This window comes from Aquarana catesbeiana, unplaced genomic scaffold (genome assembly GCF_042186555.1).
Source record: "Aquarana catesbeiana isolate 2022-GZ unplaced genomic scaffold, ASM4218655v1 unanchor233, whole genome shotgun sequence".
In the NCBI taxonomy this organism is placed as follows: domain Eukaryota; kingdom Metazoa; phylum Chordata; class Amphibia; order Anura; family Ranidae; genus Aquarana; species Aquarana catesbeiana.
The window spans coordinates 1,040,210-1,052,374 of record NW_027362661.1 but is presented as its reverse complement, the minus strand read 5'-3'; the positions used below and the strand labels follow the sequence as shown (position 1 = coordinate 1,052,374).

Here is a 12,165-nt window from a genome sequence, read left to right as displayed (position 1 = left end):
GCTCAGGGCTCCCACTGATTCAGCATTATGGTGAGTTGAACTATTTCATTTTATATTACAATGTGCTTCAATCATTCTGACACCATAACAATCATGGTGCCGTGATGATTGAAGCACTAACACCAGGTGTTTGGAGTATCTTTATCTGCTGATTGTTAAACTTTCTGGAATACACATATTTCTATTGTGGTGTAGGATCTGGGCCTGATTTCCCTCCATCCCTCTTTCTTTCCTTCCTTCTCTCTCTCTCTTTCTCCCTTTGTTTCTCCCTCCATCTCTCGTTCATCTCAGACTCTAACCACACCCCCTTTGAGTCACGCCCTCTTTAGGCCACACCCAGTATTTAGCTTAATGCACGTCACATTTTTCTTTCCCCTGCTACTTCACACCTACAAACGGATGCCCCGCCCCCTAATTATAATAAGACAAAAGAAGACAGACAAAAAAAGTGTCCCTATAATAAATTGGCAATTATGCATCACCCTCTTATTAAGTGGCTCCACAATAGCTTTGGAGGAACCCTGGCTGAGAAAGGCTGGACTAGGTAGTAATATATTTCTATCCTCCTTGGTGGGAGTGGAGATGACCCATCTATAAGGATCTACAGTACATACACACACAGCACAAGACTGTGTTCACACTACGAGACCTTTCTCTGGGCTGCAGTTCCTCTGAGCTCCACAAGGTGGTGATCTCACTTCTATCCAGACAGGAAGTCTCTATGGAAGACAGACAGGAAGTGATGTCAGGTACAGACAGGAAGTTCTGGGTGAGAGGTGAGTCGGGAGGAAGTAGAGTGAAGACGTTGCTGAAAGAGGCAGCAGAGGAGGTAATAAGATCTTATTTTCTATTTACACCCAGTAACCCCCGTCATGTCCGTCCTCTTCCTCCATAGTCACTGTGATGTCTTTTATCTCCAGCAGATGATAATACACACATATATAGTGTGGAAACCTGGATTAACCCCTTCAGGGGCAGAACATTTCCCCACTTATGGGGCCGGAACATTCTCCTCATTGTAGAGATGTGTCACTTTTCCCACCAACCATCTTCTCACCTCATCAGTCTATACTAATGGATTATACCACTTTTATTAGTGGTGGGGGATTGGTATATGTATGTCTTAATTTGATAAAATTCATATAGGAGGAAAGAGGCAAAATGTAATTTGTAGTAAATGTCCTGAAAACTATTTTTTTCCATAATGATTCCAGTCTCAGATATTCATCCTAAAATGTGATCAGTAAAGTCTCCGGAGATCACGGAGATCACAGGAATATGATGTGTCCAGGAAAAGCCCAAAGACAAAGTTCATCTTTCAGTTTAGGAGAGGTGGGAGGCACCCGGGAGAAATTATTCTGTGTACAGAACCCTCACAGAGCTCCCCTACAGCTCCTCCTCTCAATGTCCCTCCAACCAGATTTTGAGAATCCTATGACATCACACTGACCAGTGGTGGAATTACCAGGGTCGCAACAGTCGTACTTGCGACGGGGCCCTGGCATTCCGTCACTGGGGGGGGCAGCGGGGTTGCTATTCACAGTGTCCTGAGCGGAGAGCGTGTCTCTCAGGTAACAGCAGCACAGTGACACCGGTATTGACAGTTTTATTTCCCTCTCTGTCCGTCCTCTCTCGCACGGGATGACACAGGACACACAGCTGATCTGCTCCCCCCTCCTCTCTCCTGTGTGCTCTGCGGGCAGTCAAGTGTGAAGCTAACGAGCTCACATTTCCCACGGAGCACACAGGAGAGGGGAGGGGGGAGAAGGGGGAGCAGATCAGCTGTGTGTCCTGTGTCATCCCGTGCGAGAGAGGACGGACAGAGAGGGAAATAAAACTGTCAATGCCTGCGTCTCTGTGCTGCTGTTACCTGAGAGACATGCTCTCAGCTCAGAGCCGTGCTGTCTTGAGAAGACAGAAGACTCTGATAGGCACTGATAGGGACACTGATAGGGACACTGATAGGGACACTGATAGGGACACTGATAAAATACACTGATAGGGGACGCTGATAGGGGACACTGATAGAAGGCACTGATAGTGGGGCACTGATGGGAGGCACTGATAGGATTTACTGATGAGCACTGAAGGGAGGCACTGAATGGGGCACTGAGAAGGCACTAGGGGGCACTGATAGGAGGCATTGATGGGCGCTTATAGGTGGCACTGATGGGCATTGATGAGCACTGATTGGCAGAACTCATAGGCTGCACTGATGGGCACTGAGGAACACTGATAGGCAGAATTTAGGCAGTATTATAGGTAACACTTGTAGGCGGCATTGGGTCACTGATTATCAGTGTAAACAATTTACTGACATTCTTGACAGTTAATGGCAATCCTTTCCTAACACAAACACAGTGTGGGAGGAAAGGGCTGCGGATAACTGGCAAGTCTGTCTACATGTGATCAGCTGACATCACATGGTAAAGGCCCACTGTGATTGCGCTGGATGCACGTCCCAGGGAGCATGCGGGAAGCATGGTTTTGGGAGGATGTCCATGGACACCCTCCCAAAATTAGAAGCTCAGGGCTCGGATGGAAGGGGGGCCCATCATGGTTTCTTGCACCAGGGCCCTGAAGGCTCTAGTTACGCCTCTGACACTGATCTCACAGCTCCTCCTCCCAATGTCCCTCCATCCAGAGTCAGAGAATCCTTTGACATCACAATGACCTCACAGCTCCTCCTTTCAATGTCTCTCCATCCAGAGTCAGAGAATCCTTTGACATCACACTGACCTCACAGCTCCTCCTCCCCATTTCCCTCCATCCAGCTCTTTTTTTCTGTTACTTTTAGGTAGGGGTGCACCAATACCATTTTTTTACAACAAGTACCGATACTTTTTTTAGTACTCGCCGATACCAATTACCGATACCCAGGAAAATAATAATTAAATGGAGGAGAATAGGGAGTTAATTCAGGCTGATTAGAGTAAATTAAGGGTTAATAAGGGGTTAAACAGAGGAACATTTGTTCATCCCTTTGATCTGCAGATGAAGATACAAAAAGAAACAATGTTTCTTTTTATTTTAGTGTTTCAGCTGCTGAGCAATGTTGTTAATAAACATTGCCAGCTGTTTTTTTTTTCACAGCTCCAATTACCAGACTTCTTTAACACTTTAGCTGTCAACAAGAAAGACCCACTGACGGCTCAAAGAACCAAGCCTGAAAGTATCGGTTTCAGGTATCGGTGCATTTGCAAGAGTACCGATACTTGTGTAAATACTCAGTATCGGCACTGATACCGATACTGGTATCGGTGCAACCCTACTTTTAGGATGTGGGCAGACCTTTCTGCATCCTGACAACCAAGGCAGAACTGCTGATCCTGTATTTTATGTAATGATGTCAGAAATCCTTATTGCAAACCTTTAACCTGTAGAGTGTGGGGGTCCTGAATTGGGGCTTTAAAAAAAAACACACACACCTGACTGGTGAGGTGAGGAGGATTTTGGGAATGTCATTTAATTTACTATTTGTGTTATTCATGACATCTGCTGACAGGAGAGGTGAGCGGTGCTGGGAATTCTGGGACATTATCCAGTAACAGACAAGGGATGTGTCTGGATGGTGACTGTATCATTGTGTGTGTCAGGTTCCTATAAGGTGTCAGGATGTCACTGTCTATTTCTCCATGGAGGAGTGGGAGTATTTAGAAGGACACAAGGATCTCTACAATGACGTCATGATGGACAATCAGCCGCCCCTCACATCACCGGGTAAGAGGAGACTTTATTGTAAAGGAGAGAGCAGTACGGAGGGTCCACCTAGATCCCCCATCATCTGATAAACACATAGAAACAATATATTCAGTCAGTGTGTGTGTTTCCTACAGATGGGTCCAGTAATGGGAACCCACCAGAGAGATGTCCCCGTCCTCTGTATTCCCGGGATTCTACACAGGAAGGTCTCACCATCCCTCACCATCATCAGGTAGATGAGGAACAATCACTTATAGGATTTATATAAAAGAGCGTTTGTTACAGTACATGTCTTCTTATGCATTCAGAGTGGAAAGCTCAGTGATTATAATATTGATGTTAAAGAAGAGGATGATGATGAGTATGGTGGGATGAAGCGGTTTTCTGAAGGACACAATGATCTTTACAAGAACACCATGATGGAGCCATCAAGTAATAAAAACCCACCAGAGAGATGTCCCCCTCCTCTGTATTCCCGGGGTTCCACACAGGAAGATCACACCATCCCTCACCATCATCAGGTAGATGATTGACAATGATTGGTGGTTATGATAAATGTACAGCATGTTTGTTACAATGAATATTTTATTATATCTTTTAGAGTGGAAACCTCAGAGATGATAATATTATTGTTAAAGAAGAGTATAAAGAGGAGGATGAGGAGTATGGAGTGATGAAGGAGTTTTCAGAAGAACACAAGGATATGATGGAGCCACCTAATACCAGGAACCCACCAGAGAGATGTCCCCGTCCTCTGTATTCCCGGGATTCCACACAGGAAGATCACACCATCCCTTACTATTGCAAGGTTAGTGGGACAGAGTATGTAGAACATGGACTTGAAGAGATGATGTGTGGATTTTTTTTTGAGCTTATATTTTACAGATGATATTTTCTCTCATTTTCTTGATTTAGAGTGGAGATCCAATCGATATAGAATTTGAGGTTAAAGCAGAAGAAGAAGAGAGGTATGTGAGGGATGATCAGCAGTCTATGGAGGAGGATGGAATAACGGGGACATTTATAGAGGAGGACACTCCTACAGAGATCAGCACAGGTGGGTCATTAACACTAAATACATTCCTCCACCCCAGAACAAAATTACTTCCTGATCCCCCAAGAGGCAATCAGATATTCCCTGGATCAACTTTACCTATAAATATTATTATCCATATTATGTGTATTTAGGAAATAATCCAATCATTTTTTAAAACAATCTACTGAATTGGACAGAACCAGCTCTTTAGAGAGTCTTCTCCACATTTCCACAGCTCTTACAGTGAAGAAGCCTTTCTGTATTTAGAGGTTAAATCTCTTTTCAGTTCACTATATGTATTTATACATGGAGATCATATCGCCCTTATGTATTTATACATGGAGATCATATCGCCCTTATGTATTTATACATGGTGATCATATCCCCCCTTATGTATTTATACATGTTGATCATATCCCCCTTAATCTCCTCTTCTCAGAAGAGAATAAATTCAGTTCCTCTAATCTTTCCTCATAGCTGAGCTCCTCCATGCCTCTTATCAGTTTGGTTGCCCTTCTCTGCACTTTCTCCAGTTCCCCGATATCCTTTTTTGTGAATTTGTGCCCAAAACTGAATCGCATAACTGATTTTTCCTAGCCTGTAGACTTTACCTTACACATTAGCCATGAGTAGCCATCAGAAATTGTGGGGCCCCTTACATACCACCCCCTCTCCCACCGCCCTCCGGTGATTCCCAGGCTCTCCCGTGCTGTCGGATGAAGAGCAGAGAGATTTCTGGTGACCATCTCTATGACCGTCGGAGGCCCGGGCGCAATGTTATGACGTCACGTCCCGGCTGTGGTTGTAAACAAAGCCACGATCTCGGCTGGAAAGCATGGGATCGTTCATTTTTTTTTTTTATCTGATGCTTCCCAGCCTGGAGGAGAGATGTGAGGTCTTATAGACCCCATATCTATCCATAAAGAGGACCTGTCACGCACTATTCATATTACAAGGGAGGTTTACATTCCTTGTAATAGGTATAAAAGTGTTCAAAAAAATAGAGAGAAAGTGTAAAAAAAAATATTTAAGTAAAATAAACAACAATAAAAAAAATGTTAAAAATTTAAAGCTCCCCCTGTCCCGTGTGTTTGCGCATAGAAGCAAACGCACACGTAAGTCCCACCCACATATGTAAACGCTGTTCAAATCACACATGTGAGGTATCGCCACGTGCATTAGAGTGAGAGCAACAATTCTAGCACAAGACCTCCTCTGTAATTCTAAACTGGTAACCTGTAAAAAAATTTAAAGCGTCGCCTATAGAGATTTTTAACTACCAAAGTTTGGCGCCATTCCACGAGTGTGCGCAATTTTAAAGCGTGACATGTTGAGTATCTATTTACTCGGCGTAACATAATTTTTTACATTTTACAAAAAAATTGGGCTAACTTTACTATTTTGTTATTTAAAAAAAAAAGTGTTTAAAAAAATTGTTGCGCAAATACCGTGCAACATAAAAAGTTGCAATGACTGCCATTTTATTCCCTAGGGTGTCTGCTAAAAAAAACATAGTAATGACTAATTTTCTAGCAAATAATGATGATTTTTACATGTAGGAGAGGAGTGCCAGAATAGGCCTGCTATGGAAATGGTTATAAACGCATTGCTAATTTTATAGTTGGGGGGGGGGGGGGTGCCAGATATAGGATCCGCCCTGGGTGCCAAATGCTCTAGATACATCCCTGCACTTCACCCTACCCTTCCTTTACATGGCCAATTCATTCCAATCCAGCAAAGAGGCAGCCCAATCTAGCAGAGGCATCCCCATATATTCAGCAAAGAGGCAGCCCAATCCAGCAAAGAGACATTTCCATCCAGCAAAAAGATAGCCCAATGCAGCAAAGATACAGCCCAATCTAGCAAAGAGACGGCCCGATCCAGCAAAGAGACGGCCCGATCCAGCAAAGAGACATCCACTCCAGCAAAGAGATAGCCTGATCCAGCAAAGAGACATCCCAATATAGCAAAGAGACATCCCTTCCAGAAAAGAGACAGCTCAATCTAGCAAAAAAACAACCCAATATATCAAAGAGAAATCACCTTCAGCAAAGAGACAGCCAAATCCAGCAAAGAGACAGACAAAACCAGCAAAGAGACATCCCAATATAGCAAAGAGACAGCCCAATCCAGCAAAGAAACAACCCAATATAGCCAAGAGACATCCCCTTCAGCAAAGAGACAGCCAAATCCAGCAAAGAGACAGACAAAACCAGCAAAAAGACAGCCCAAAACATCAGCTAAGCTCATAGTCATAGGAATTGTGCAGAAGCAGCAATGTAGCACCTACACATTCAATGGGTGGGTCGGTCCACAAAAGCTCCCCCCTTACTCTACACTGCCACCTTCCAACCAAGCTCTGATCCTGATACGAAATGCGGCCCTTCCCTCAGTTACCTGAACCGTGCTTTACCACCGGTCACGTGACCCCTGGCGCAACTGGTACTATTCCCGTCAGAGACCCTAAAAATTAGAAACAATGGCTTTGAAATTACAGAGCTCAATTATTTTAGAATCAGTAGGTGGGTGCCATCTGGTCCAGGTGCTTTATCCACTTTTATTCTGTCTAAATATTTCTGGACCATATCTATTTTGAGCCATTGCGGGTCATTTAGGGCTGTGTCACTACCAACCCCATTATAGCCATGAGCTCCCCCCATTCTTTGTAACATTTAAATGATGATAGTGTTCCTTCATTTGTATATTTTTTAAAAGCTATTTTCTTATTAATTATTGCTTTTATAACTTTTTTTCTGTGAGCCACATGTTTTATTTTTAACCTTTTAAACTTATTGCCCATGGGAATATACTTTGCAGTGAGATCACATACAGTCTTTATCAAGAATTCCCATTTCTGTTCTGTGTTCATTGATGCCAATATTCCCTCCCAGTCTAAGTCCTGGAGAGCAGCCCTCATCCCTGGAAATTAGCTTTCTTAAAGTTAAGTGTTTTTATCTTTCCCATATGTGTTTGTTACTTTCAGGTAACATTAAATTAAATCATGTTATGTTCACTGCTACTCAGATGTTCTTTTGTATGAATATTGGTAATAAGTTCTGCATGGTTTGAGATTACCAGGTCCAGCAGAGTGTCTTTCTTATTCACGGGCCTCGATAAACTGCACCATAACATCCTGTAATATGTTTATACATTTGTGCCCTTTAACTGTTCCAGCAGTGCCATTACTCCAGTCAATATTTAGGTAGTTACCATCCCCCATTATGATCACTGTCCCAGCCCTTGCAGCCCTTTCCATCTGTGCAAAGAGCTGAGACTCTACCTCCTCATTAACACTGGGTTGCCTATACCAAACTCCAATGATCACCTTTGTAGTACACAGCCCCATGTACAGTTCTACCCATAATGCTTCAGACTCATCACACTCTCCATCAACTAGGTCCTCTTATACACTCGCTTTGAGATCACTTCTCACATAGAGACAGACACCACCCCGTTTTACCCTGTCATTCCTGAAAGAGAGCATAGCCAGGAATATTAATGCCCCAGTCATGGGAAGAATGAAGCCAAGATTCAACAATACCAATTAAATCATAGTTCTCTTTGTATACCAGAGCTTCCAGCTCACCTGTTTTACTTGGCATACTACTGGCATCAGTGAACAAACACTTTATATTCATTGCCACATTTTGCACACTTATGTTGCAATTTTTTTTTCACTTTAGTAGAAATAGTACCATTTCCATTGGTTGTTTTAACACGGAAACTTTTTTAATCACCTGTCACAGCCCCCCCCCCGCACCTTTCCCCATTCCACCGACCAATAGGGACTGGCCCCTGTCTGACCTGTCTGCACCATTATAATTTAATTCTCCCTCCCCCTCAATCCTAGTTTAAATACTCCTCCAGCCCTCCCATACATTTCTCCCCAAGCATAGCAGACCCCCTTCCATTTAGGGGCAAAACATCTTTAGCATATAGGTTGTGCCCCAATGAAAAGTCAGCCCAGTGCTCTAGAAACCCAAATACTTCCCTCTTACACCAGGTTTTTAGCCATGCATTCAGCTCTCTAATCTCCCCCTGCCTTTCCTGTGTTGTGCACAGCACAGGCAATATTCCAGAGAATATCACCTTGGAGGTCCTTCCCTTCAACCTACAGCCTAGTTCTTTAAATTGATCCTTAAGGAACCTCCACCTTCTATGTATTCTGTCATTGGTTCAAACATGGACTAGGACTACTGGGTCATGCCAAGCCCCTCCCAGTAATTTATCAATCTCGTCTACCACATGCCGAACCCTGGCACCATGGAGACAGCAAACCATTCAGTTGCGGTGATCCAGGCAACAAATTATTTTATCAGTCCTTCTGACTATAGAATCCCCTATTGCCACCAACTGTCTAGGCCTACCTGCACTCCCCTCATCACCCCTACTAGATGAGCTGCTCTACCAGCTGTTAGGGGTAGCAGTGACATCTAGGGCTGCCAACTCTGAGCTGCCATCCCCACATCTTCACCCACCTTGGCTTCAGGATCAGTCCATTCCTCACTCTGACTAATTTCAATTAATAAAGAAATGAACTGGTAGGAGATCAGAGGACCCATTTACTAGTTACCTTGAGGGTGGAATTGTAAGATCCTCAGAGACAAAGCTATCTGATGTGGGCGGAGTCCCTTCTTTAGGGGAACCAATCTGCTCATGTCTAGTAATAATCTTTTTATTTCTATTTTAGTAGATGGATGGGAGATGAGGAAAACCTCAGAGGATTGTCTCACTTTGTCTCCAGACTGTAAAGTAGAAGATGAGGACATCACACAGTATAGTCCAGGAGAAAACCCGGCTACCTCAAATGTCCATCCGGCACCACACAGTGTAGATGGACCATCGTATTCCTCTTATCCTGAGGAACCTCAGACTGTGAGGGACGGTGCCGTCCTTCCAACAGCTAAGAGGTTTTCCTGTACTGAGTGTGGGAAGTGTTTCCATTATAAATCCAAACTTAATGTGCATAAAAGATCTCACACAGGGGAAAAGCCATATTCCTGTCCTGAGTGTGGGAAATGTTTCCATTTTCAATCCAAACTTAATGAGCATGAAAGAGCTCACACGGGGGAGAAGCCGTATTCCTGTCCTGAATGTGGGAAATGTTTTTCACAGAAGGCCAGTCTTTACACACATCAGAAATTGCATACGGGGCAAAAGCTGTATTCTTGTTCTGAGTGCGGGAAATGTTTTTCACAGAAGTACAGTCTTTACACACATCTGAGATCTCACACAGGAGAGAAGCCATATTCATGTTCTGAGTGTGGGAAATGTTTTTCAAGAAAATCCAGTCTTTGCACACATCAGAGATTGCACACGGGTGAGAAGCCGTATTCCTGTCCTGACTGCGGGAAATGTTTTTTACAGAAGTCCAATCTTTGCACACATCAGAAATCTCATACGGGGGAGAAGCCGCATTCCTGTCCTGAGTGCGGAAAATGTTTTTCACTGAAGTCTGATCTTTACAGACATCAGAGATCTCATACAGGTGAGAAGCCATATTCCTGTGCTGAGTGCGGAAAATGTTTTTCTCAGAAGTCAGATCTTTACAGACATCAGAGATCTCACAAGGGGGAGAAGCCACTTTCCTGTCCTGAGTGAGGGTAATTGTTCCTCACTGAAGTCCTGTCTTCCTGTACATCAGGGATCCCACACAACCCTTGAGGAGTATTAGTGCCTTGAGTGTGGGAAATGTCTTCTATATGAATGTTGCTGGACATCACAGTTGTCATGTGGGGAAGAAGCACACCCTGATATACACCTCAGATATACTCCATGGCTGATCTTCATCATGGAAGAAACAGTTCATAAGGAGATCAGAGATCACCAAAGACATGGATGAAGTGTTGTACCGTGTTGGTCATTGATAGCATTAGAAGAATAAAAATAAAGTAATTACTTTTCATTGGCTGAGTACATTTTGTGGTGTAAGCTTTCACAAACACATAGAGGTCTAGTTTTTTTTTTTTTTTAATTATTTGAACAAATATGAGTTTTGGCCATATTTTATTCATTATGATCATTGGCTCCATCTAGTTGCCATCATTTCGTATTGCACCATTTTTACATATGGAGGTATTTCAGGAAAAATATCACATTATGGCCACTAGATAGCGCTAAGGCCTCATGTACACTGCTGTTGGTAAACGGACATTTAGGAGCAGTTGGGCATTTTTTTTCAACTGCTCCTGAACTCTCCTCTATGTTATCTTATCAGTGGATGTACACAGGGTCATTTATAGTCGTTTCTAGGCAGTTGAGTTTAGAGGCTTATTTTGGATCCCAAAAAAATGCTTTCAGAAGCTGTGTTTAGAGGCTTTTCAAACACCAAACGTGGCTACCCGCGTTTAGGCGCGTTTTCGCCTAGAAGCGCTTTTAAAGGGAAACACTTTATTACCGTATTTATCGGCGTATAACACGCACTTTTTTCCCCTTAAAATCAGGGGAAAATCGTGGGTGCGTGTTATACGCCGATCCCCCGCCGATTGTGAGCCTTTTGGTGGCTCTCGCCGGCTTTTGGCTTTTCTCGGCAGCTCTCGGCCGATTTAGGCCATTCTCGGTGGCTCTCGCAGTCCCGCGGGAGCCGCCGAAAGCCAAGTGCGTCCGGAAGCCGCCGAGAATGGCCGAAAGCCGCCGAGAACGGCGGTGCCATTTTCAAAGATGCAAACGACACGGAAAGGCTACAGATGGACACTGACAAGGCTACAATCGGGGACAAGACTACAGATGGACACTGACAAGGCTGCAATTGGGGACAATGCTGCAATGGGGGACAAGGCTGCAATGGGGGACAAGGCTGCAATGGGGGACAAGGCTCCAATGGGGACAAGGCTGCAATGGGGGACAAGATTACAGATGGACACTGACAAGCCTGCAGATGGATTCTGATGAGGCTGCATTGATGGGCATTTAAATGTAAGTTTTTTTTTCCTTAAAATTCCCTCCTAAACTTGGGGTGCGTGTTATACGCCGACGCGTGTTATACGCCGATAAATATGGTACTTTTGAGCCTGGAAAATGCTAAAAACACACTCAATTATCACTGCCTGCAAGCTTGATATACCATGTGATGATATTCCCCTCATCAGCCAATTATGCTGTACATTACACGACTTGCATTACTTGACGTTGAAGTTGAGAGTCACCAACAGACGTTCCTCTGGTGGCACGCTTTTCCTCATGTTGGTGTCCATGCGAACTAGACGGGGTCTAACATTTTCCAAGAGAACGTCAAAGGTGGCAATTGACATGCGTGTAAAATTAAAAGAAATTCTCAGGTTAATTACGCAGCTGAAGATAGGTATTAGAAAGTATCCTGTGGACATGCGTTGAGCCATCAATGGATGTGTCCAGTAGCGACGAACTCTGGTCCTCTCACACAATTTTCTACATCTTTCGAAGCCTCAGCAAAAGCAACATCAGGAGCC

General features: G+C 43.9%; 2 protein-coding genes across 2 annotated transcripts in view; one reads left to right on the top strand and one right to left on the bottom strand.

Annotated features, from left to right (window-relative positions):
- Nucleotides 1-10,643, top strand: part of LOC141121860 (uncharacterized) — a 71,839-nt gene extending 61,196 nt beyond the window's left edge. The window contains exons 5-9 of the mRNA XM_073611615.1: nt 3,837-3,934; nt 4,011-4,223; nt 4,304-4,510; nt 4,618-4,759; nt 9,429-10,643. Of these exons, the coding sequence (XP_073467716.1) occupies nt 3,837-3,934; nt 4,011-4,223; nt 4,304-4,510; nt 4,618-4,759; nt 9,429-10,339 (1,571 nt within the window). The 3' untranslated portion in view covers nt 10,340-10,643. The remainder of the gene's footprint in view (nt 1-3,836; nt 3,935-4,010; nt 4,224-4,303; nt 4,511-4,617; nt 4,760-9,428) is intronic.
- The window catches only part of LOC141121827 (uncharacterized), a 219,555-nt gene that overhangs the window by 149,665 nt on the left and 57,725 nt on the right, over nt 1-12,165 (bottom strand).